Source organism: Cavia porcellus, unplaced genomic scaffold, assembly GCF_034190915.1.
Source record: "Cavia porcellus strain 051 isolate PalLab524CR breed Dunkin Hartley unplaced genomic scaffold, mCavPor4.1 scaffold_19, whole genome shotgun sequence".
Classification (NCBI taxonomy): Eukaryota; Metazoa; Chordata; class Mammalia; order Rodentia; family Caviidae; genus Cavia; species Cavia porcellus.
Genome location: NW_026947502.1, coordinates 59,504,946 through 59,529,969, shown reverse-complemented (window position 1 = coordinate 59,529,969; position 25,024 = coordinate 59,504,946). Strand labels below are relative to the sequence as shown.

The following is a 25,024-nucleotide window of genomic DNA, read 5'->3' as shown; positions in this document are numbered from 1 at the left end:
GCCCATCTCAAAATATGCCAAACTGTTATACTACTCATTTCCAGCTAAAATCACTGAGGAACTGTAATTTCAGAAGGGTGATTTGGCCTGCGTTTTCCTATACACAGTAAGCTGTCAAGCTTCTTTTGGGAGGCGTATCATTCCTGTACCAAGGTTAGAAAAGTCTGAATGACCAGACACTGGTAACTGTGGTTACCATGAACATGAATAAACTCATATATAGTAAACTTACCCTTCCACTAGCTTTTACTCCCACCACCATAGATTACTTTGTGACATCCCTAGAATTTACTACACGCTAATTCAAAGACTCATTCTTTTTCTGGCGTTTCTTCATAAATGTATTGTGTGTGTGTGTGTGTGTGTGTGTGTGGTTTGGGTTTTTTAAGACAGGTCTTGTTATATAGCCAAGGCTAGCCTTGAACTTGCTATGATGATCCTCCCACTTCAGCTTCCCCAGTATTGGATTATAGGAGTACACCACTAAGACCAGCTCTAAAATAGCTATTTGCCTAAAAAGTATAAATCCATCTTGCTTTAGTAATGTCTCCATACTTTCCTATGAGGATTCCTATGTACATTTTAATAACACTTATATGCTCTTCTCCTGCTAATCAACCTTTTATTAACTTCATTTCTAAATCCAGCCAAAGAGCCCACATAAGAATTAAGAGGAGGGGAAATCTATTCCTCCTCTACAGGTGGTTAAAATTTTGAATGTCATTCATGTAGTAATAAAAAGGTTTTTTTGAGAAAAACACTATTTAAAAAATTATGAGAGGCTATTTGTTATGGATTAAAATGGTCATTTAACGCCAGCTGAATTAAATCTACATGGTGCTGAGCATAGATGTTCCACCTGAAGAAAGTTGCCAGCATAAACAGAGACTCGGAAGAAGACGAGGGAGGCATTTTTGTGGGTTTCTCTAAGTGTTGCTGTTTGAGCCAGAGCTCATCATGGCTAGCTTCCCCAGTGTGAATTCGACCATTGTCATCAGAGGAGCTCAGGACCTTGTACGTAAGCGTGGCTGTGGTTCACTTTGGGGGAGCTCTGGTCCTTACATTAAGCATTGCTTCTTGGCTCCTGAATGAAGATGTGTGCCACTTAATCTTCAGGACAAACTCCTCATGCTGGCTTTCTGCCATAACTCGACTGTTCTCATTGTCAGAGGAACTTGGGACCTTCTTGTCGCTGAGAATAGCTGTGGTACTTTTCAGGGCAGCCCTGGTTAAAAAAGTGTGACTTCTCGGCTTCAGTTCAGAACCCTCAATTACCAGCACAACTCCTTCACCCCACTGGCCTAGACTTTCGAGCTTCCACTGCTGACCTTTGGGCCTTCCCAGCACGGATCTATAAAACAGACTGGCGTGAGTCCTTCTCATGGGCTCTAAATCTCCAATTGGACTCTTGTGAGAGGCATTGTCATTGGCACTAGGTCTTCATCTGGTCTCATACAGGACACTGCTTTGGGATCCAGGCCTTTTGCTGAATAATCTGGGTCTTTAGTGTTGTGGACAGATTTCCTGCACTTTCTTAGGTTAACTCTGGGTGACCATCATAAAATAATTTTATAAATTCAGTATCCTGATTCTAATAGTTCTCCTCACAATCCGACTACACTATTTCACTAAACCCAAGAAACCGATGAAACCAAACAGTCCCTCTTACTAAATGCTACATAATGAAAGTGAAATTTTAAGCAGAAAGATCTCAAAACAGATTAACTTTACCTAAAAACAAGAGTCCAGTCTCTCAGTGAGTCTAACAGGGAAGTCCCTTTTGCTTTAACCCTTACCAAAAAAGTGATCTGTTAACCAATCAAATTCTTTCTCTTCTGTTCTATTTCCTCATTCCACCTTACAAAACCCATTGTATTCTGCTAGGGAAATGGGAGTTCTAATCCTGTTCTATGTAATGAAGGTTACTCTCATTCATAAATCATCAATAAAAGATCAACAACTATACTTGTTTTGTGTTTTGAAAGTAATTATTTGAAAAAGATGTCAAAAACTCTTCCCCGCTACCATCCCCACTGGTGCTAACGTGGAATCCAGAGTCTTGCATTATTAGGCAAGTGCTGCACCCTGAGCAACATCCCCAGATCTCATGAAGTCTTTTGTTTTTTCACTAGCACAACTTTAGCTGGTTCAGAACTCCTGAGAATAGAAGAACACTTTTCAGAGTACTGGGGCTAGAACAGATAACCATGCCCTAGCACCCAAGTGTTTCAGTCCATGAACAGTGGGACAGGGTCTACTTTCTTCCTCAAAAACTGTGGAGCTGCTTCCTCTCCTACTGAGACCAAGGGCAAGGCTTTTGTAGCTTGCTGTTCAGTGTCTATACTCACTAGCAGAAGCACAGAATTGTAGTGGAGGTGTATTACTTCTCCACAGGTTAGACTACACAGGCACACCATAGCACATTCAGTGTGCGAGGAAAGGTAGGCTATCTCATGCTACAGTTTGGATCTGAAGCCTCTCAAAATTCATGTGTAAAAAGTCTGTACTTTTAGGAGGAGGTGGAGACTTTTCAACAAATAGTTCTTCTTCCCATCCTCTTCTCCCACAGTGTAGCATGAAGGGGAAGCAACATGTTATGCAATCAGAGAGGGCAATGGAGAAGCATTATAACCTGGGCACAAGTCAACTGTTCTAAACTAAAATCTATGGCTCCATTTCTTAACACTGGTTTAATTTTTCACGCAACTGCTCTATGTAATGCTTGCTCATGGATGAATTTTCCATGATTTATGGTGCTTTTCATGACTTATTGATAGGCTGAATATCAGTACAATGGATCCTAAAGAGTATCCTGTAAATGACAAAGATTAAATATCAGAGCAAGTGCCAAGTGTGATGGCAGAACTTGGAAGGCTGAGGCAAGAAGATTGCAGTGAGTTTGATGCCAACTTGGATTACACAGTGAGCTCAAGACCAGCCTGAACTGCATAGGGAGACCCTGTCTTATAACACAAAACAAAAGCAAAAAAAAAAAAAGCAAGTTATATAACAAAGACTGAATGTATGGCATGGCTCCATTTTTGTTTTAAAGAAGAAAACAAAAAGCCCTGATGTCTGTCTCCAGCTGTGTATATCTGTTTAAATTAAGGAAGAATATGCTTTAAATTTTTAATATAGTTACATCAGAAGAATGGAACTGAAGACCATAAAATTATCCCAGTTATTTATTCCAATTAAGTCACCTCCTTTTCTATTTCGTCTGGTTCTGATTTATCAGTTTCTTATCACTTCACCACTAACGCCACATACATTCTTTCACTCAATCATTCATACTGTTATTGAACAGGCACTGTATTAAATCCCTGGAAACAAACATAAATACCAGTTCCTGTCTTATCCTTTAGTGAGAAAAGCAGGTACACTGATATTTAATTATAAATAACATGACATAGGACAGATTTATGAAATCTTAAAGAATATGTAAGAGGCCAGACAACAGAGTAGTCAAAAAGTCATCAGAGGCAGAGTAAACATTTTGGCCCAAACTAGCACTCTTAAACCTTGCCAGAGGAAAGAAAGAGGATAGACAAGTGTATATATGGCACAAAAGGCATGAGGCTGGAAATGTGGGCAGGATCACACAGTAGCACAAAGGCTTTATATATATAAAAACAATTCAAAAATCCTGAGGCGAGTAAATAAAAAATCTGCAGCAAAAGAAACATCTAGTTGATTTGACTTTTTCATAGACCATTCCGGAGTCTATAAGGAGAATGCATTTAAACAGACATGATCTGAGGCAGAGTGTAACCCAAACACATCTTTCCACTCTGTCCTTTAGGAGTGTTCCATGATTATTCCTCTTTGCTACCAACCATGTCACAGGTTAGGGTGGAGAGGCAGAGATCACATCCTAGAAAATGTCTCACAGCCTTTGAGAACCCTCCTTCACATCAGGCTCTCTCACAGGGGGTCTAAACCTCTTTTATGGGACTCACATTCTCCCCTGCATTTGCCTCGACTTAACCTAAGGCTCACCACTCCAGGCAGAGCTGCATTAACCAAATGTTTTATAGTTCCACAGTATTTAACAAAATGTCTTTGGAAAAATACACTGCTTAAAGTAACTCTCAAGTTCAGTTTATAATCTTAACTACTCTCTCAAGTGCCTGACTCACTATATTTCCAAGAGCCTGGATGATGTCTGCCTGGATGTGCTTTACAAACCCCAAACAGACCTAAGTGGCTCTCTACTACTCCTGCCAGTCATGCTTCCACTTCACATTTACTATTTATTTAAACTCTGAGTCTTTATTCACTTGCCATAACTTGCTTTGAACATTCAGCTGCTAAATATTGTGCCCATATCTTCCATTTCTTATCACTTTAGTTTAAGATCTGAAATGATTCCCACCCCCTTATATCTATGTAAAGCAGGATCCTTAGTGAGGCAGAGATGCGATCACACTCATGCCCCCCTTTAAGTAGCTGGAAAACTCTACCAAAACAAGGATCAAGCCTAACTTTACACGCTGCTGTATGTCACAGAGCAAGAGTCTGGCCTCGTATCTGGCCCTTTGTAACTTATGGGATGCTCCCTGTGAAAAGCCTGCAGTAAAGCTTCATTCCATACAGAGTGAAACTAAACTGAGACTCTCGGGTCCCAAATTATCTTTTAGATCACAACTCCAACAGTGTCCCTCGGGTTTTCCTAAGTATCTAATAATGAAGATTCGTACCCTGTGGATCCCTGCTGCATCCTCCCTTTCATTCAACTGCAACTGAAAAGAACACTGCATTTGCCAAGTGACAGAAGTGGTTTTTCTCCTGGTGTTCTCTCGTTTATCCAGCAGATGGCGAGGCCGGCAGAATCTGGGACCAGATCTTTGTGCCCCTGTTCTGAAGTCAGAGCGAAGGCCATCAGCATTCAGTAACACTGATAAGAATGAATGGGTCCCTCCAAGCCAATTCTCTGAACCACGGAGAGAAAGAGCAACTGGGGCTGTGGTACACGGAGCGAAGGGAAGTGACTAATCTCTTAAAAGGTGCTTTTTTGAGGGGTGGAGGTGCTGTCTATAGCACCCGAGGCCTCAAGAGTGCTACACAAGAGCGCCATCACTAACTTACACCCCCAGGTTCATTTCTTAAAACTGAATACAACACTTTGGAAGTACCATAAATCTGTACAGTCCACGAATGTTCACAAATACAGTACACACTCGTGAAACCAGCACTTAGGTCAAGAACCAGATCATCCATTCCCAGTACTAATTCCGTCCTACTCTCCTTTAATTGACTGCTCTTTGTGCTCTCAAACAGTCGGAGAGCTACACACCCAGGGCCTTCTGGCCATGGTGAGAGTCGCCCGGGACGAATCAGAAAGGCCTAAGGACCAGAAATGCTCTTCTTACCGATGAACTTGTAGCGACTCATAGCGACACCAAAGGTTCCTCCTCGGCGGAAGCGGACGTGGCCTCTGGTCCGCTCCCCTTCCGGTATTAGTCCCGCCCCCAGCCGCAGACTTCCGGTTCCCGGCAGCTCCTGCGGCCGCTGTAGGTGAGCTAGTAGGTATGGCTTTTTCGGTGCCGGCGGCCTACCTGACCCACCAGCAGAAGGTGTTGCGGCTTTATAAGCGGGCGCTGCGTCACCTCGAGTCGTGGTGTGTCCACAGGTGGGAGCAGGGCCCCAGGATCGGGAGGGCGACCGTGGATATGGAGGGCGAGAGGCCCGGGCCCCGGCCGTCCAAGGACTTTGGGGACAGAATGGGAGGGCGATGCCCGCTCCCCGGAGCCGGCCTTTGGAGCTGGGTTCCTGTCCAGACTTTGCAGCCGGTGGCTGCCGAAATTTGCAGAGATACTTAAGAGGTGCGGGCTTCAGTTTTCTCTTCAGCAAGTGGAGCTGGGACCCAGAGCACAGAGTTGCATAAAAATTAAATCGAGTACCAGAAACTGTCATAGGTCCAGTGCTTACTGAGTAACATTTTCTTCGCCATTTTACCTTACCTAAAATTAACATCAGTGCGTACATTATTTATTCAGTACGCAAAGCAATTTAAGAATGAAGGGATTATTTTAACAGTGTTTCACAGATAAGCAGATTGAGACCCTGGGAGTAACCCGCCCAAGGCCGATCAGGTGCCAAGTGCCGAATCATGATTAAAATTTAAGTGTCTTGACTCCAAAGCGTCATCTTTCCCATCAGCTTTTCTCTTTTTGGCTTCATCTAGTTCTGTCATCGCCTTCTAATCTTTTTCACCTCCCACATAATTTGTTTCACCTGTGTCCAAAACTGGGCCTAGAGCTCGGGCGGCTCAGGTGCTTGCCTGGTAAGCGTCAGGTCTTGAGTTCGATCCCCAGTTAAAAAACAAAACAAAAAAACCACTGGTCCCAGAATCTAGTATTAAAATATAGTTTTTCTGTGACACAAATACAATGCAGGCCTGGTGACAGTCCAAGATGTGTGAATGCCAGGCCTCTCTGTCTTGTCAGTCCCAAAACCTAGTTCCAGATAAAGGATGTCTGGAAAATAAACTTCTAAATGATGAAAAACTGAGTCAGCTTTTAAGGGTTTCAGAGGGTGGCCTTGAAGCGCAGACTGAACATTCTTACGGAGCAGGAAAGTGGCCAGGTACTGTGTTGTGAGATTTTTAGTTTCTTCCTTGAGTTTTTCTTAGTAGTTTATTTGAAGGAATATGCAGTTCAGCTCTATGGTGGATACCAAATGAATAAGTTAAATCCTTTCTGAGCTGCAGCAGGTCATGAATGGTGGGGTGTGAACATGTAAACAAATGGAGAATTACCAATTCTGTGAAGGAAGCTAAGCAGTCAAGAATTCAGGTAATGCTGAACTACAACTTGGAATGTTAAAGTTCATAATCATAACAGAAATGATAAAACTACTGTGGTAGCACTGAATCAGTATTTTTAAAATATCATATCCTTATGTCTAGCGGTGCCTCCAAAGCTTTGTGCATTCAAAAATGGGGCTTTTGGGAAGTGATTCGATCATAGGGATGCAATGAGTTTGTAGTTAAATGCGGTGGTAGGAGGGGAGACCTGGTCAGAAGAGATATTCACTGGCACCGTGGCCTGGAAGGATGCATCTCCCTTCATGGCTCCTCCTTTGGCTCTCTGCTTCCCACCTGCCTTGAGGTGAGCATCTTTCCTCTGCCCGGCTCTTCCACCAAGCCTTCATGCCTTGAGCCAGGCAGCTACAACTAAAAACGTAAGTCACAATTAACCAGGCCTCTTTTGAGTTGCAGGTGTTGGCTGTTTTATCCCAGTGATCAGAAAGTTACTAGGATACGTGGGAAAGAACTTAACAATTGGAAATACAAGTGTTGTAGTCAGAGGTTGCAAGGACAATTACATTACAGTACACAGAATTTATAATATTTTAGGATGGTCACCCAGAGTTAAATACAAGAAAGTGCAGGAAATCTGCCCACAACACTACAGACCTAGAAAATCTTGCCAAGGGCCTAGATCCCACAGCAATAATCTGTATGAGTCCACCTGAAACCTAGAGCCCATGACAATGCTTCCCACGAGTCCAACTGGAGGCCTAGCATCTAAGACAATGACTTATGCAAGTCTGTTTTATAAATCTGCGCTGGGAAGGCCCAAAGGTAAGCAGTGGAAGCTAGAAAGTCTATGCTAGCAGATTAAAGGATCTGTGCCTGTCAGTTGAGGATTCTACACTGGAGCCAAGAAGCAATGCTCAAAATAAGGACCAGGGCTCCCCCACAAAGGTATCACAGCTATCCTCAGTGACAGTGAAATCCCCAACCTCCTCCAATGATAACACCCAAGTTCATATCAGGAAGCCAAGGTGACAGACTTCTGGAGGTAAAGCAGCACACATCTTCCCCTCTGGAGCCAGGAATTGATGCTTATTTAAGGTAAGGAGTAGAGCTCCCCCAAAGTGAACTGCAGCCATTCTCAGCAACAAGTTCCCAAGCTCCTCTGATAATAATGGCTGAATTTATATCAGGTAAGCCAGCATGACAAGCTCCTCCAGGAAAACCAACGGCTCCAGATAACACTTAGGAGAACCCACAATGCTCCGATCTTCCTCTCTATGTCTTTTTTTTTTTTTTTTTTTTTTTTTTTTTTTTTTTTATGCTGGCAACTTTCCTCATGTGGGTCATCTATACTCAGCACCATGCTGATTCAGGTCAGCTTGTGTCAAGTTAACCACCAGTTTTAATCCATAACAATAGGTCTAGAGCCAAATGAACAAAGGTGGCAGCTCTAGTCCCAGAATTAAATGAGGGTGTCCAAAGTCCATGCACACTTCAGAGAGCCTGGGATGGAACCAGAGAACATAGTACCGTGGAGGGAAATGAAGGGAAAAATTCAGCAAGGACTAGAAAGGTTTGGGGGGACCTCTAGACATGAACTAGAATACCTTGTAGGAAAACATTATTGCATACTTGGGATGTACCAGGTGCTTTGTGAAGTGTGTCTGTTATGTTTTGATTCATGGAATCTTCACAAAATGTTAGGATGTAGACATTAACATGCAGAAAGGAACCTTGATGGAGCCATTAAATAGCATACACCCGAGCTTCTAGCAGGAGCAAAGCCAAAATTCAGGCTCATTCTCATAAATGGGCTAACTATCTTTCTCCTGTATTCTGTTATTACGGTGGCCTACTTTGGGCACTTGTCCTCTGGTGTGGACTATACTGAGAGCACCCTAACTGATGTGAATTTTTTTTGTTGTTACAGTGATTACATTTTTAGTTACCAGGATTTATTAGAATCATTTTCCAAAGCTTGGCACATTAAACTGATTTTTTTTTTTTTAAGACAGGGTCTCACTGTTGTCTGCACTGGTCCTGCCTCAGTCTCCTTAATGCTGGGCTTACAGGCATGTGCCACCCAGTGTCCTGTGCGAAGTCTGACCACAGTTCCTTCAGAACTTGCCTATAGTTTGCCTAAGGTTGTATGACTGGTATCAGGATTCAAACCTAGATCTGTAATTTGAGCAGGACTTTGTACCATGAAACACCTCCCTTTTTAGTCATCTATTTCCAGAGTGTAGCACAGGCCTAGCACAAGATAGGACATTCAGTAAGTTTTCAGTAAATAAATGTTGAACGCTTCTACAGAAGGTCTCTGTAGCTTCTCTTTTATGAGTTCCCTTTCTTATTTTTGTTAAATCATCATTCCCGTGTTGGAGGAGAGCAGGGAAATGGCTAGGCTGTATTTAAGACAGTATTTCTTGCTGCTGCTGGTTGGAGGCTGCAAAGGAAGCTGTCGTGCTGCGGCTGCTCCATAGGCAGGGTGGGGCATGTGCCAGGAGAGTACGCTGCTCCTCCTGGCAGCGCTGGGAGTGCAGCTCCTGTCGGACTCTGCTGTTCTCCCTGCCCAGCAGGTAACACTGCTAATCTCCAAAGTCCTTTGCTTTAAGGCACAAGTACCGGTACTTTGCTTGTCTGCTGAGAGCCCGTTTTGAAGAGCATAAGGATGAGAAGGACATGATAAAAGCCACCCGGCTTCTGAGGGAGGGAGAAGAGGAGTTCTGGCGCTGTCAGCACCCGCAGCCCTATATCTTCCCTGACTCGCCCGGGGGTACCTCCTATGAGAGGTACGAGTGCTACAAGGTAGGTGAGGGTCCAGGGAGGACTGGGCGCCGAAGGTGGTCTTCACTCCGCCCTCCAGACCCGAACCTTACGTGCTGTTGCCCTGTGCAGGGTGGCTAGGACATTTTTTCCCTGAGTTGTCAAGTTTGTGTGTGTGTCAGTTTTTTCCCCAGAAACTTTTCTTTCTAAATTCAGCTCCAAGATCTTGCAGTGTACTTTTTGTGAAGCCAGGTGATAGGTTACTTGGAAATACTGAATTTGGGGACCTAGAAGTTAACCTGTTAGACTGACACATTTCGTAAGATACTCCTCAGGGATGTTCCCAGATAACAGGGCGCTGCCCTGGTGCGTGTGGGGAACGGTGCGGTTCTCTCAATGCGGCTGCCGTTCTGCAGCCATGGGCGCTCTCTGTTACCAATCTTTCCCTTTGGTCCCCACTTAGCCTCTGCTGTTTGTCTCTTAAGAGTCAGAAACAGCCTGGTCATCACAGCAGTTAGGGAAGTACAGCTTGAGTTGTGTCTGCTGTCTCCTGAGCGGGACCCTGACGTTGGCATGTAAGTGCACCCTGCAGTGACATCATGCTTTCCTCTCCTGCAGGTTCCAGATTGGTGCTTAGATTACTGGCACCCTTCTGAGAAGGCCATGTATCCTGATTACTTTGCCAAGAGAGAGCAGTGGAAGAAACTGCGGATGGAAAGCTGGGAGCGAGAGGTGTGTGTCCTTGTGAATCGCTGGAGGCCCAGGCAACATGGCGCCGTCAGCTTGTGTCAAGGTTCCTACTCAGCCTGATGCTCACTCTGGTCCCCTGCTGCTCAGATACTCTAGAGTTTCTAAGTGTTCCCTCGTCTTTTTGGCTGGGATGTGCCGTAATTGTGTTTGTTTTCCTTCACCTGAGTCCTCTGGCTGACCTTGCTGTACCTTACTGTCCTTTAACCTTCTGTGCCCTAAAGCCTTAAGCATTTTTTAATGATCTGGTGGCTAGAGTTACATATGTGAAAGCTTGCTTTATAAAATATGGGAGAGTATGAGGAAAAGTAGTCTAGTTGGAGTACTGCAGTACTTCAGTCATGGAAATAGTAGATATGGAAGAAAATAAGACACCCCAAGTGTCTTTGAAAATTAGATTGATGGGGTGGGGGAGGGGCGGGGAGCACAGGGACTCAAGGGTTTTCAGGTGCTAGACGTTAATCTCCTCAGGTCCAGGTAGAGAAGATGGTGGAGAAGTGAGTACCAGAAGTACAGTCAGGCATCTCATTAGAAGTGTGAGGCTTGGGAACCGTATCTGACATACAGAGACAATTCTGGATGTAGGAATCTGAGCCTCCAAGGAGAGAGCTGGTCTGGAAATAGAACTGTGGTTTTGGTCATTTATAAAGCCATAGATGTGAATGAGACCCTTAGTGGGGGAGAGTAGAAAGAAGAAAGGAACAAGAATTTTCCCCATTCTAGGTAAGTGTAAAATGCATGTATATATTTGGGTTGGATGTTTTGACGCTGTGAGGTGGTGTCTGTGTTGGGGACTGTGCGCCGTGGGGAAGGTGTGCTCATGGACCGCACAAGCTTGCTGGGGGACAGTGGGCACTGGCTGGCAGTGAAGGTCCATCTGAGGCCAGGAAAAGCAGCTGTGTTAAGATGCCGATGTGTTCCAGGGTGTTTTCTCCTTACAGTACTAAGCTGTGTGCATTCAGGGTAAAGGTGATGGTGAGGCTGCCTATTACACACAGTTACTGAGAGACTGAAGTTGTTCGAAAGACTGATTGTCATAATGGACTCTCAGCTGCATAAAGAAGGGAAGTAAAGACAAGAGGTCAGCTTGGAAGGGAAGATTTGTGAGCATAATGTCTTGGGCTTCCCAGGTGTCTGCACTGAGCTGCAAGGGCAGGTGTCCTTGGGTAATGGGTGTTCGAATGCAGGGTTTAGAAGCTGTGCTGGGTCTGTGGTCAAGGTTGAAGATGTCGATGGTTAGAAGTCCTTGATCATGGTGAAGTGGAAGGAAACATGGCCAAGGGCACCATGTTTGTTAAGAAACGTCACATTTAGAAGCTGGCAGGAGGCTCCTGTTGACCGCTGCTCTTCCCTCTGGGCTGCCTTCATGCTCCAGCTCCTTGGCAGTGCCAGCCAGTCCACCTGTCGGGGGAGCCTTGGCTCTCATCCCCTCCTGCTAGGACAGTGACCTTGGAGGCTGCATCAGGCAGACTGCCCATTCTTTTTTTTTTTTTAATCTTTTTGAGACAAGGTCTCACTATGCAGTTCAGGTTGGCCTTGAGCTCACTTTATAGCCCAGGCTGGTCTCAGACTCGCAACAGTCCTCCTGCCTCAGCCTCCTAAGTACTGGGATTACAGGCAAGAACCACCACACCCGGCTTCCAGACTGCCCATTCTTACATGTAATTTCATGTTGCTTTTTGTCCAGGCTGCTATCAGAAGCAGAAGGCTTTACATTTAGGAACAGAGGTTTCTTAATAGCGCTTAGTGGAAACAGGAGAATGTTTTTCTAGGAGGGGGCAGTTAGGGACTGTAACAGGGAGAACTGCAAAGGTAACTGTCACGTTACCATTTAAAGAATAAGAGGAAAGGTGGGATAGTTTGCAGCTTTGCTGCTTTAAGAGTTGGAAAGTTTGCCAATGTGGTGATGGGTGGTGCATGCCTGTAACTTGAGCACCCTGAGAGGTTCAGACAGGAGGATCGCAAGTTTGAACCCAGCCTGGGCCACTTAGCGAGACTCTGCAGGAGTGGGGCCTTGGGTCACTTCAGATGAAACTGGGAGTGTGGAACAGTGCAGCTGTACACAGCGTGCATCTCGGTGGCGAGGTTGAGACTGCATGTAGTGGGACCCCACAGAAAGAGGGCTGCCACCTCACTGCCACAGTTGGGCAAAGTCAGATTCTTTTGATAATCTCTCCTTCCTCATCCCCTTCCAGGTTAAGCAGCTGCAGGAAGAAACCCCACCTGATGGTCCCAAGACTGAAGCTCTGCCTCCTGCCAGGAAGGAAGGCAATCTGCCCCCATTGTGGTGGCATATTGTGACTAGACCCCGGGAAAGGCCCATGTAGAGTGATGCAGGAACCTTGCGTTTATGTTTGCAAGTGAAACACACTTGCCCTAATAAAATCACCGTGGTCTGCTGTGACTGAGGCGTGCTTCTGTCCCAGGGTCACTGGTGCTGCGTGAGTTTGCCATATCATTGTTAACCTAGTCGGATGGGTGACAGATCATACTGACAGGCCATTACCAATGGAAGGCTGGCAGAATCCAGACTGACTCCTAAGACTGAGTTGAACAGCCTCTAAAGTGAGGCTTTAATTAGCTGTAACAACCAGAACAAATGCATAAACTTGGGAGAGAAATCCTGAGAACCTAAAATACCTTTTTGGTTTTCTAAGGATGCTCAGGAAGGTACAGTGTTTCACTATTTCCTCATTGTGCTGCTGCAGAGTGAGCCCAGGGCCTCTGCACTGAGCTGATGTCCAGCTCTTTGAAACAGGGTCTCCCTGAGTCACCAAGCTGGGCTCAAACTTACCCTCCCGCCCGAGCCTCCCAGTGTCCTGGGATTACAGGCCTATACCAGCAGGCCAGGCAGGGGTTTTTAAGTTTCGTGAAGGACAATTCTCCCACAAATAGGGCTGGCGTTGCTCTGTCGGGAGCAGAAGCTGGACAGCTGGGTAAGGGCTGGATCAATGGAGTTGTGGTGCTGCCTCCACTGTAAACTGGGTCTTCATAGGCTCACAGATGAGAACATAACATGACTCTTTGTTTCAAGGTTTTTCTTTTCTCCACAGAACTGATTTTCAAAACTCAATCAGAACTGGTTACTTTTAGTTCCTAGTGACTCATTAAAACTTTTCGAAATCATAATTTAGGGAACGCTTGTCCTTAGGTCTTGTCACCAGTACAGGAACAAGGTCATTTTCCTAAGCAAGCTCAATCTGAGTGAGTCTCAGTCCAGCTTCCGATGTTAATAAGACTTGAAATACAGGGCTTTTTTTCCTAGTGGTTCTTTATTTATAACATAGGCTGAAGCAACTGTTACAATGTAGAAGGGCAACACTATTACACTGTTATTTATACAGGTTTAGAACAAAAACTGCACAGGGAGAGGTCAACTCTCAGTACAAACTAGCAACTAAACCACAACTTCCCTTTAGAAAGGATTTATTTTTACCTGTGACACTGCTTTTACAATATGCAAAAACACAAACAGAACTATCCAAGGTGTTTTGTCACATTCTCTACATTGAATTTGGCAACAGTTTATATTAAATTTATTCAGATTATACTAACGTTTAAAAACTAAACAAGTGAAAAGCTGTACCAAGGTACAGTTACATCCATTTATTTTGAAGGTTTAAAATATCACTTTTATCTACTGTAATCACCTTGCAATGATTTCTGCTTTTGCAAAAACCATCTCAAGCATCATATGCACAGCGCATCAGCTTTTAGTCATCAAGACTGGTGGGCTAAACCACAGGCACTACTGTTGCTTATAGTCTGTTGAAGGAGCTTGTTTTTCAAAGAAAAAAGCTTAAATAGTTTCTAATAATCATGCCTTGCTTGAAAGTCTTAACGTAAGTGTCCTTGAGCAATCACAGCAGTGTTCAGTGTTACAATATAAACAGTGACTGTACAGGTACGTTACTCTCACATCCAGTGCAGTTATGTGGGAAGCAGAGGATACATCCTGAAGGCTGGAGCCAACAGAAATCTGCAAAGCAGGCGGGACAGGACCCAAGAGCCCTCCAGAGGGGGCTGTCACGAGAGCACTGTCACCCACTGGTAGGGGCCTGCTTGCTCTCTTAAAACAGTTGTCTTCTCAACTGTGATCTCTTTCAATCTACAAATCTCTGTTGACTTTAAGAGATGGGCATTATAACAAATTTAACTTCCACTTAAAGACATAAATCCATTCCAAAAAACTGCCTAAAATGCAAAAATAGTATAGTGGTCAGATTCCAGATGATAATTAATTCCTCCTCTTGTTGGTGTTGAGAATGAAGCCAATTCACTGCCATTTATTTAAGGAAGGTAAGAAAAACAAGCCCCCAGGTTGGTAAACACGTTGGCAAGTCACTGGACTCCAAATTAGTTACCCTTGATAAATCCACTCAAGTTTTTTCAAAATATTTGGGCTTTTCAGTGCACCCAGCCTGCTGGGCACAGGTAAGTAAAAGGCATTTGCTGTATCTAAGAATTCCCTGCTGTCCTCCTCTAGTGTTTTCGCGTTTTTAAAAACTGCCTTACCCTCTGAGATGGATCTGGATTCAATGAAAGCACAGCAGATGAACTAATGTGGGGACGCTACATCTACCCCGGGGGACAGTGGCCGCATGCGTGGGATTCCAGGTGGTTGTGGTGGCTGTGGGAGCTGTGGGAGGAAGAAGTCCCTGAAACACCCTAGGGAAACAAAACACTGCAATCCGGTATGGCTTATGGGGCGCATTCATCATGAAGCAACAAGCAATCCAACCTACAAGGCCACTCTCACGGCACAGGATCGCTACGCAGACAGGGTCCCTCCCGAGCCCCCACCCCGGGCCGCCAGTCTACCTTCCCCAGATTCCCTTCTCCGCATATTGCTCAGTTCTTAGTCCTGCTTTTCCATCCAGAACACAGGATACCTAAATGACAATTTTACCCCTTACCCATTTCGTTTGTACATTAAAATAACTTGAATTTGTTTCTAAGCTAGACTACTACAATGCATCTACAAAAGCTTGCAGGGGCCAGGATGAAAAAACAACTAAGTATAGTAACCCTGCTCTGAAAGTTACTACTCTGTGGTCCCCTGCCCAGACCCACCCCCTATGCATTTAAAATTTTACAAACACTTGTAAAAAAGTTAAATGGAATTTGGCACCTTCAGAAAAATCAAAAGGGAAACTAAGATTAAAATGTGCAGAAAGAAAATCGTCAATATTTACAAATTAAAAGATCAAGATTATGTCAGTTACATATTTTGCTTTTAATTCTTATCTAAATATGTTGAGTATTTTCAAAAGAGCTCAATTCTGAATTGCCTACAAAACTTTTTGATTATAGATTGGAATGGGTCAAGACAAATTAGGTTTTATTAATTAAAGAGTTCCTCCTCCACTGGGTGCCTAAGAGAGGCGAGGGGCAGAGCGGTCATTTGTTGTGGTTTTCTTCAGTTTCACACCCCTGCGGATGGCATTCAGCATGTCTTCTCCCTGTGGGGTATCCCTGGGGCTCGGGTCTGCAGGGTCACTCTCTGGCATCTGGCCTAGGGACATGTTGGCACTGGGGGGATCCCGCTCCTGATCTTCAGCCTCACTTTCCAGAATCGCTTGTCTGTGCTCCTCAGGGATGCTGGGCTTTGGGCCGGGCAGTGGAGGGTTGACGGAGGCCTGGCCACTCCACAGGGAAGAGGGTATGCCAGCGCCACCCTGTGGGCACTCACCCACGGATGGTGACTCAGGGCTGTGCTCTGCCCGCTCCTCTGGCCCATCTGGAGGGGCTGGCAGCACCCCAGGGAGGTCTGGGACAGTTGGTGTCTTGACAGGAATCACTGGTGTCTTGATGGGGATGGGACCACCTCCCATGGTCCCCCGGCGGACTGAAGGCTTGGTAGAGGGGGTCCGTCTGATGGTCGCGACCCCGGGGGTGACTACAGCAGGTCCGAGGGTGGTGGGCAGACCGGCCGTGGAGGCTGGGCGCTTGGCCTGGAACATCCGTCGATAGGACTGGCTGATGTCGCTGTTCCTCGGAATGGTGGAGGATTTGTCAAACTCCTGCTGCTCTGCCTCCTGGTCACCGCTTACGGAGAAATAGTCATAATCTGAAACTGACGGGAGGGAGTGGTTAGACGCAGCAAGGCCACAGTGGCTCTGCCTCCCAAGCTGGGAGGACAGAGGCACAGGACCACAGGCTAACCCTGTGGGAAAAGCTGCCGCTGGGACTTGAGCACAGAGGGACTCTATAGCTGAGCTACATCTCCGTTTCATCTCACTGAAGTCTTGCCCAGGCTGGCCTTGAACTTGTAAATTCTCCTGCCTCAGCCTCCCAACTAGGTGCAATGACAGGTGTGGGCCACTATGCCTGAAAAAGTGACTTCTTATGTGCAACTACTTGACTACAACCCACAGCTCCAAAACGTTCCCTGGTGAAAAGAAAACCCCTCCCTGCCTCCACCATCTCCCCACAGTTTCTCTTTCCTTGCCACACCAGGGCCTGGAGCCCAGGAAGTACTGCACCATGTTCTGGTCCCCACGCCGTTTTCAGTTTGAGATGGCACCTTGGCTCAGTCACCCGGGTGCGGTTCTGGAGCAGGGATCCTGCTGGTCTCCACTTCCCAAAGGCTGGGGTTACAGCTGTGTCCCCTGTGCCAGGCTCATGACACACCAAGCCCGTCAGCACACCAGGGTCTGCAGTGCTGCGGGACACACAACCAGCTCTGGCCCCTCACGACGCCTACCTTGGGAGGGGATGGTGTCCTCCGAGCAGCATGGGGTGGCACTCTGTGTGCTGTAGCCGCTGGAGCATTGCAGCGAGTCCCGGCTGCTCCTCTGCGTGTCCAGCTGCAGACCCCGCGACAGTGCCAGGGCCAGCTCCTCACAAGCCTCCATCTCATCCCCAGGCTGCAGGTAGAGGGGGCAAAGAGACAGATGAGCAGCAGGGCCAGGAGAAAGTCCCAGCTCCACAGGGGCAGTGGCAGGCAGCACACGGCACCCCGGGCCCAGGCTGCACCCCACCCTGCGCCACCCGCCAGACAGAGCAGGTGCTACGTCACCCTGGCGGTGGCCGACACAGTCATGCTCCGAGGTCTCTGCGCCTCCTCAGCTGCTGCCCCCGGGCCCGCTGCTGAGCCGGCTGCGCCCCCACTGGGGTCTGGCTCGCACTTGCCCTTTCGGCGCTGCAAGGTGCTCACCAGTGGCTGGTCGTAGGGTCCCGGCTTGGCCCAGTCCTGAGCAGAACAAGGATGGTCAGCAGTGGGCTGCACCCCAGGTGGAGGACAATGGCCGGTCCTCAGGGGAAGCCCCTCTGGATGCTCCCACCCAGCCCCAGAGGCAGGGAGCAGGATGCCCTTGGGAGACCCCGGGTACCTCCTTTTCCTTATCTCTGCCCAGATTAAAATTGCTCAACCACCAGGCAGGAGACTCAGTTAAGAGCCACCTCGAAAGTGGCCAGCAGATGCCCCCCCCCTCCCCAGGCCGGCCTCTGAGCCGGGAGAACAGCTGTGTGTCAAGGGACTGGCCATGGGGCCACTCCCCAGGCCATATTCTCCACCTCTGGAAAAGGGGGCCTCTCAGGGGCCAGTCTAGCTGCCTGAGACTGGGGGGCAGGGTCCCCAGGAACAGAAGGAAGGTAAACAGTCTGAGCCGCCCACATGAACCTGTGAGCACAGAAGTCAAAACCCGCTGCAATCACTGGCAGCCTAGGTGCTGACTTTTTCAAATTAGGGTCCTTCTCACAAAACGGCATTCTCTTAGAGCAGCAACTCGGCTTGCTGGGAGACGGCTAGTAAAGTCAAAACTAAAAACTAAAAGTCTCTGTGTATTTCTAAGATGACACACAATGACCCCAAATATAATTTGGGTTGTGGTTTTGTTACTCTGGCCCAGCAGAACTCGTGAGGCAAAATGTGGGGTACACAGCCATGGAGGGTAGTGCAGGTGGCCTCAGGACGGACTCAGCCCAGCAGCGTTGGCCTGCACCTTGGCAGGGATGCTCCCTGCACCACTGGCCGGGCCTCAGGCTAACGAGGTCCCTCATGGCAAGGCTCCCGGAGCCACCTAGGGCGAGGCGGAGGCTTGGGGAAGCAGCCGAGTGTAAACAGAGGCGGGAGATGGAAGCACAGAGCAGGGGTGCGCAGCACAGCAATGAGGGGAATGGGGCCAGGAACGACACAAACCTTCCAGCTAGGGATCTGAGATGACGGGAACATGCCGGGCCCAATGGTGTAATAATGAGCGTAGTCTGGAAGGTGGACAGAGGTGACCCGAGGGAGCAGGCGGGAGGCGGGCAGGCAATGAGGGAAAGGGCCTGCACCTACGGGCCCCACATGGGCCTCACTTGATAAACTACAGTGAGAAAACCCGTTAGACAACTGGAAATAAACAAAAAGAGGGAAGAAAAGGAAACAAATTAATACAACAGGATGAGTGTGGAGGTACACGATGGCATTGACATTCCGGGAGTGGGAAAACCTGGATATCACAAATAAGACACGGGGTGGGGTCTCTGCTGCTCGAGGATGACCCAAGATTCGAGAGGAGAGAGCAAGGTACGAAAAAACTTGGCGCCAACTCCACACCACACCGAGTAAGTTCTCCAGCAGGAAACAGCCGCTCTGCATCCCGGGTTTGCACACCACCCGGCACCCTTAACCTGCAGTGCCTGATGCGGTTCTGCTTGGTAACTAACAAAGCGGAATTTCCTGGGATAGGGATCTGCTCCTCTCATTACGCAAATGTACAATCTGGCAACATCCTCCAATGAATCTGTTCACTGTAGGTCTCAAAAACTATCACCCAGTTCAGGAGCAGATTCCAGACCAAGGCGGGTGCGGGGAGTCACAAACTAAAGGCAGAAGAGCACAGAGCCTCTGACACGGGGACTTCGCGGCTGATGGCATCAGGGGTGCTGCGAGGGGCCGAGGTGGGAAGCATGCCCTGCCTGCCCAGGAAGGAGCCTTCATACCTCCACATTCCCACAACCCTTCCTCTCCCCTGTCCTTAGGACACAGTCCTGGGCTGCTCCCGCCCTTTCCCCAGAAGGGCCCACTCCTGGGGTAGCGCTGAGTGTCCGGCTCCCGGCAGCTGTGGACGGGCGGGGGACCCTGGGCGGTCACCTTCTCTGAGGACACCCAGGCACCCATGGTGGAGCCTGAGCTGACAGAGGTGGGAGAGCTGCACTCGCTCACTGACTGGCAGGTTTCCGAGGCTTCCGAGGAGGCCGAGCTGGACGAGTTCTGCAGCAGGGAGGGACACACGAGGGGACCGAGGAACCAAACCGCACGCCACCAAAAATCATAATAAATCATAACATAGGGGCGGGGCGGGGCGGGGCGGGGCGGGCACACACGGAGACAGACAAAATACACAGAAGAGGGGAGGACGAGAGAGCACACTGTTAGACGGACACGTCCCAGTTTGCACTCGCAGACTTCGAGCCCCAGAAGCACAGCTCGGGACCCGAGGACACAGATTCCTTGTGTTCCTGGCCCCACAGGGTGGCGGGAAGGCCGAGGCAGCAGTGCTGCACTGTTTACTACCCTTGTCCAGGTCCCCGGCAGACACAGGCACTGCTTGTTACCCCAGGCTGACTTCAGCAGGGACACCGCCATGTCTACCTGGGATGGCTCGTTCCCTCTATGGCGGTGGCCTCTGGCTCTGAGACACACCAAGCAATCTCTGTCTGGAGAGCAACTTGGGGTTGGGAGTAGGAAAATTCTGGGGTCAGGTCAGTGCCACATTTCTGACAGCCACTGTGGGGCAGGGTAAAGCAGGTACAAAGGACCGAGTGACGAGGACTTCTGCCGTGGATGTCTTAAACTATGGTGTCAAATGTGGACAGGGCATTCACTCCCAAAGAGGCTTCTGACGCTGCTACAGTGGGCTGCGCCAGTCAGTTCACTGTCACACCCAAGTTCCCATGCTGGACACGATAGCATAAGCAGCAGTGAGCATCCCTGTGCTCCCAGCCAGCTCCCAAGCACTGACCTGGGCCCCTAGGAACTTGCTTGAAGTCTTTCACTGTCACTAGCAACCTCTACCTCAACCCCGGGATACTGCAAGCCCCACCCGCTACACTGGGATTTCTCCAGAAGTGTTCCTCAGTCAGCTGTGTTTCTGTCCCATTCACCCACAACAGAAAGGTTCCTATAAAGGGACAGAGGTCTAGCTTTCCTGGCCTGCAAATTCAAAGGACCAGGATGACATTCAGAACGCAGAGCTCTGTGGAGCCAAGCAGGGACAGGCTGGAGAGTGGACAGACATCCCAGCAGCCCAGGATCCAAAGGTTTGAGAGCTTTGTCTCTGCCAATTTTAGCTGACGAATTGTGGGCTTCAAAGCTCTCTAAATTTAACAGTTTTTATCTTTAGAATGGAGGTCAAAAGTATCTAGATTAAAGGTGACTCTACTGCCTTCAAACTGATTTGATTTGTGTAATTTCCTAAATTCCCCCTTCCTTATCATTACAAACAGCCATAATGCCTTAAAAAAATACAGAGGTCTCTATTAAATCCTGCAGTATCTCAGAACTTGTTAAAACTTCCCTAACACCACTAGTCAAATGAATCTTGGGCACAGGCTTTCAGGTTTCAGAAACCCTGATTTGCATCATCTGCCTTCCCAGTACTCCTGGAGAGAGCATGGTGGGTCATTCCCGACCCCGCAACTTGGCTAGGAGGCGAGCGCAGCTTTGCTTCTCAGAAAGCGCTGTCTGCACCGCGCTATGCCAATTTCAGTCCACTGAAAACAAACCCACAATTATGCTGCACACGAGAACAGCCTCCAAGAAGCGCAAGTCCTGCTCTCCTCCTGCCCATTCACACTCTGCTTGTGAGCAGGACAGCCATGATTTAGTGAAGCACACAGCAGGGGACAAGGTGACACTGTAGAGGCTAACCCAAAGCACCCTAGCACATGACAATGGACAGACACATTAAAACTAGAGCAGTGGCACTTGGATCTCCACACTCCATACAAAACTGAGTCTCTAAATAAGGAAGAAAAAGAGGTCATAGTTTCCCAGGAAAGCAAAAATAAACGCCAAAGAGCTCTACATTCACCAGTTGGGAGTGACAAGCTGCTCTGGACTATGTTCCCCAGCAGGTGGAGCTAGGCGCTCGCCCGTGGCAACACAGTCCCAGTCCCAGTGTTCAGTGAACTGCTGCCTGCCAGGCATTAAGCCAGAAGGGACACACTGGTACTTACTTTGGGGAAAGCTGAGAGAGGGACACACAGGCCTACAAGGCACATGAGGTGTCTGGAATCTCACCCAGTCCCTGCTTTTGGCTGCAGCTAGAACACTGGCTGGGTTAAGCTGGACTGGCGCTGCCTAACCCAAGACACCCCACATGACCCCTTCTCCCAGGAGCAAAGCACCACCCACATTATCTGCAGAGGCACTGGTGATTCGTCCCCACCGGAAACAAACTGACTGAGCTGAGAGGCCCAGGAAGGGCATCCGAACTGCTTTTCACTGCTGGGCTCAGCCATCAGGGCAGAGCCTGAGCAAGGGGGTGCAGAAGGCAAGCTCACTGCACCAGAGCCCACCAACCGCGTAGGCTCACTTGGTGGGCACTGACGGGCGCCAGAGTGTGGCCACGCCTCTGGGCTCCCTGCTCCCCATATCAACATGGTGCTCAGCTGTACCCTGCAGAAACAGGCTTCCTCCCCAGCCTACACGTCCCTCCCTGTGGGAACAGCACCTTGAGGGGCAGGGATTAAACCAAGCTGCTCTACACCAGCACACGGGGTCCATCCCAGCGGAAGTCCCTCTGTGGTGCAGCCATTGGTGGGGTCAGGGCAGCTGGGGTGCCAGCTGCTGCTCGAGCCAAGGGCCCTTTACCTGGTTGGCAGCCTCTGGTGGCATCGGGGAGGGCGACTTGGACTGGAAGGCATCCTGCGATATGAACCCTGAGTCGTGGGAGGACACGCTGGACAGCCTCACGGGTGCCTGCTGGGCCAGGTTGGAGCTGCGGTAGCGGTAATGGGAGCTGGGAGAATGCGAGTGGGAGCCGCTGGAGCGTGAGTCGCTGCTGTTGACACTGTTCAGGCTGCTGTGAGGGGCAAGGAGCAACGGCAGCCATGGAGGCAACAGTGAGAAGAAGTGACACACAGCAAGGGGCAAGGACAGGAGGAGCACGACATGATGCAGCCAGCGCTTTGCACTGGACAGGTACTACCCGAAGACAGCTGGCACCAAGTCACTGACCCAGGAAACAAAAAATTTTCTCAGGTGCATGACAGGAACTGGGACCTAGGTCTCTGGTGAGGTAACGCACACAGCAAGGTCTGTGACTCAGAAACTCACGTATGAACACCTTTGCTATGTCATCTGCCACTAGATCAAGGGGACCTGCTGTTTCAGCATGAAAAGAAGCAGGGCTCATCTCATCTGTCTGCAGAAAGCACCACCCAGAACAACACCCACAATGTCTGCAGCACGACTCGGTCAGATGTCTTTAGCCAGACCAGCTGGGCCCAGAGGACCAGCGTAAGCACAACTAACTGCAGCTGAAGGACTCCCCAGGGTGACTGTGCCCTGAGCCAGCGCACACCGTGGAAAAGCACATCAGCAGATCGATTAGTATGTCTGTGTGCATACATCACACTTTTTATTTAAAAAGCAGGTGCTTTAATCAATAGCCTTTCCTTGATCTCAGGTATTTCTCATGGAAGTCCAGGCCCGGCAAGAAGCAGACAGTTTTCAATCTCCAAAGGCAATCAATGCTCAGCTGTCTGCTTCCAAGGCAGAGCAGTAAACACAGTCACACAATGACACACCCCTCCGGGTGTTCTGCCTGCATTCCAACTCCAGCTGCAAGAAATACACTACTCTGTATGGGTAGTTCTTCTAACTCAGGTTAGAGAAACAGCTGTTCCAAGCCCCAAGGTCCAAACAGGCAGAACTAAAACTTAAGGGCAGCAGCGGGGCATCTGAGGGAGGACATAAACAAGCCAGCGAGGACTTGGAAGTCCTCGGCTTCTACTCCCAGTCCTCAGGAGACTGTGCTCTGCACACCACAGCTAATGTGGCAGCTCAGCGCTGGGAGCCTGTCCCACACTAGGTACAATGGTACAATGTTCAGACAGACCCTGGGCAGCCTGCTGGAGGGAACCACTGCTCAGGGGTAGACACCAGAGTTTCTGCCTTGACCCCACAGCAGCCAGAGGGCATCTGCGGACAGACAGTAAACCTCACAGCGACTTGGGCAACAAGTTTGTGTCAATGCAACAGGGTTTTCTTCTCTACTAAAACCATAAGGGAGGAAAAATACCACGCAGCTGGTTTTACCTAGAGAAACATTTTTCTTGGCTACTAAAATAGTTCTCTCTCTCATTGGCTAATACACAGAGCCCAAAAAAGATGACAAGAAACTAAATGACAGCTTCAGGGGCAGAATAGCAGGATGTAACCTCGACCTGGGCTGCCTGCTAGGTGGGTATCTGTGTAAGCCACAGAGTGAGATCCAACACAGCAGGACGCACAGGGACATTATTTCCATATGCAGATGAGTAGATCCATCCTGCTCCTCAATCCAGTTCTAAGGGAGTGGACATTCATCTGGCTTGGAAATGTCAGGCAATGTGACCAGGAGCAGGTGCAGTATATCAAGAAACATAAGCCATATATGAAGACGTCTGCCACTTTCGAGAACAAACTTGCCCAAGCAGCAAAAACAGCCACCTAACAAAACCGCTAGGGCCCCAGTCGTGCAGGTGGGCTGTGTGGAGAAGAGAACAGGACTGCTGGGCAGAGCAATGTGATGGTGGCACCGATGTCAGAGCAAGAAATGCATTTGCTGGACAAAACAGAGTGGGGCCTAAAGCCTTGCGGCTGCCCCCTCCCTTTGCTCCAGCAGGAGTGGAACTGGCCTGTGTCAGGAGTCTACGCTCACCGTTTTGCTTATGGCTTCTGCTCTGCTTAAAGAGGAAACTCAAATGCAGTGTCATAATATGGAAAATCCCTACAACAGGCAGCTGAAAGAGGGCACGCTCTAAGAGTCACCGCTCTAAGAGATGAGGAGCTGCCTTTCAACTCCCAAATTAATCTAGAGTCCAAAGAACGAGACCAGACTCACGGCTGTTCGCTAGCAGATCGCCTCACCACCTCCTGTTTAAAAGGACAGATATACGCACACTGAAATCAACTTGTCCCTGGAAACAGGAGGCCCCACCTTCACTTACCTGCAGACACTGGACTTTCTGGACATGGTGGTGCTGGGAGAAGAGGGTGGTGTCTGATAGGACCAGCTGTAATCAGAGCCTTTCAAATCCAAGATCACCTGGAAGGATAGAACCGAGCAGATGAGCATGGTGCTGAGACGGGAAACAGCCTGCACGGCGCTGGCCCACCAGGACATCAAGCCGCTGCCCTTGCAGGCCATGGTTATTAAAGAAGAAAGTGGTTTGCTTAACCGAAGGGCTGCACTACCAACCCATCGATGTCACAATCTGTGGCAAGTGAAAGTGTGCCTAATGCAGGTCACAGAGAAGAGCAGGATAGCACAGAATGTTGGGGAAAAAGAGAGCTAATCACAGTGGCACGTAATGACTTCACACCAACGACCAGGACAGGCAGCAGTTTCACCTTCAGCTCCATAAAGGCAACCACAGTGTCCGGACTCCTGAACGGACACTGTGACCACTTCATATTCAACAGTCACCTGTGCCCCAATTAACCAGGATTAGCAACTCGAAAAGCATGAAGTCCCAGCCAATTCTCCCGCAGCCTCCTTTGCACCCATCGCCCCTGCTTGCCCGAGAGGCCCGGAGTTTAAGGGCCAC

The 25,024-nt window shown here is 48.6% G+C and overlaps 3 protein-coding genes across 36 annotated transcripts in view; 1 reads left to right on the top strand and 2 right to left on the bottom strand.

The window, feature by feature from the left end:
- The window catches only part of Tatdn1 (TatD DNase domain containing 1), a 55,247-nt gene extending 49,768 nt beyond the window's left edge, over positions 1–5,479 (bottom strand). For 21 of the 22 annotated variants that reach the window (XR_010041233.1, XR_010041238.1, XR_002790530.2 and 18 more), the window contains exon 1: positions 5,373–5,479. Coding sequence is in view for 12 of the 22 variants with exons in the window: in XM_003467380.5 (XP_003467428.2) it covers positions 5,373–5,394 (22 nt within the window). In the remaining 10 variants the exon portion in view is untranslated. The remainder of the gene's footprint in view (positions 1–5,372) is intronic. The other variant, XM_063231125.1, reaches the window with a different exon arrangement.
- Ndufb9 (NADH:ubiquinone oxidoreductase subunit B9) lies at positions 5,479–12,680 on the top strand. The gene is made up of 4 exons (XM_003467357.5): positions 5,479–5,632; positions 9,379–9,571; positions 10,148–10,261; positions 12,472–12,680. The coding sequence occupies exons 1-4, from the start codon at positions 5,532–5,534 to the stop codon at positions 12,601–12,603; spliced, it is 540 nt and encodes a 179-aa protein (XP_003467405.1). The 5' UTR covers positions 5,479–5,531; the 3' UTR covers positions 12,604–12,680.
- Positions 12,681–13,529: 849 nt separating this feature from the next.
- Positions 13,530–25,024, bottom strand: part of Mtss1 (MTSS I-BAR domain containing 1) — a 142,789-nt gene continuing 131,294 nt past the window's right edge. For 4 of the 13 annotated variants that reach the window (XM_023564053.2, XM_023564055.2, XM_063231117.1 and 1 more), the window contains 7 exons: positions 24,425–24,522; positions 22,083–22,293; positions 19,359–19,478; positions 18,420–18,614; positions 17,298–17,471; positions 16,983–17,145; positions 13,530–16,352 (listed from right to left, as the gene is read on the bottom strand). In XM_023564053.2, coding sequence (XP_023419821.1) covers positions 15,652–16,352; positions 16,983–17,145; positions 17,298–17,471; positions 18,420–18,614; positions 19,359–19,478; positions 22,083–22,293; positions 24,425–24,522 — 1,662 coding nt within the window. In that variant the 3' untranslated portion in view covers positions 13,530–15,651. The remainder of the gene's footprint in view (positions 16,353–16,982; positions 17,146–17,297; positions 17,472–18,419; positions 18,615–19,358; positions 19,479–22,082; positions 22,294–24,424; positions 24,523–25,024) is intronic. The other 9 variants (XM_013149945.3, XM_005002604.4, XM_063231119.1 and 6 more) reach the window with 4 other exon arrangements.

Excerpts from the sequence above, each read along its gene's own strand:
- Ndufb9 (XM_003467357.5), top strand. The coding sequence starts at position 5,532 with ATGGCTTTTTCGGTGCCGGCGGCCTACCTGACCCACCAGCAGAAGGTG. Across the intron at positions 9,572-10,147 it reads AGAGGTACGAGTGCTACAAG|GTTCCAGATTGGTGCTTAGA; the intron begins GTAGGTGAGGGT and ends CCTCTCCTGCAG. Across the intron at positions 10,262-12,471 it reads TGGAAAGCTGGGAGCGAGAG|GTTAAGCAGCTGCAGGAAGA; the intron begins GTGTGTGTCCTT and ends ATCCCCTTCCAG.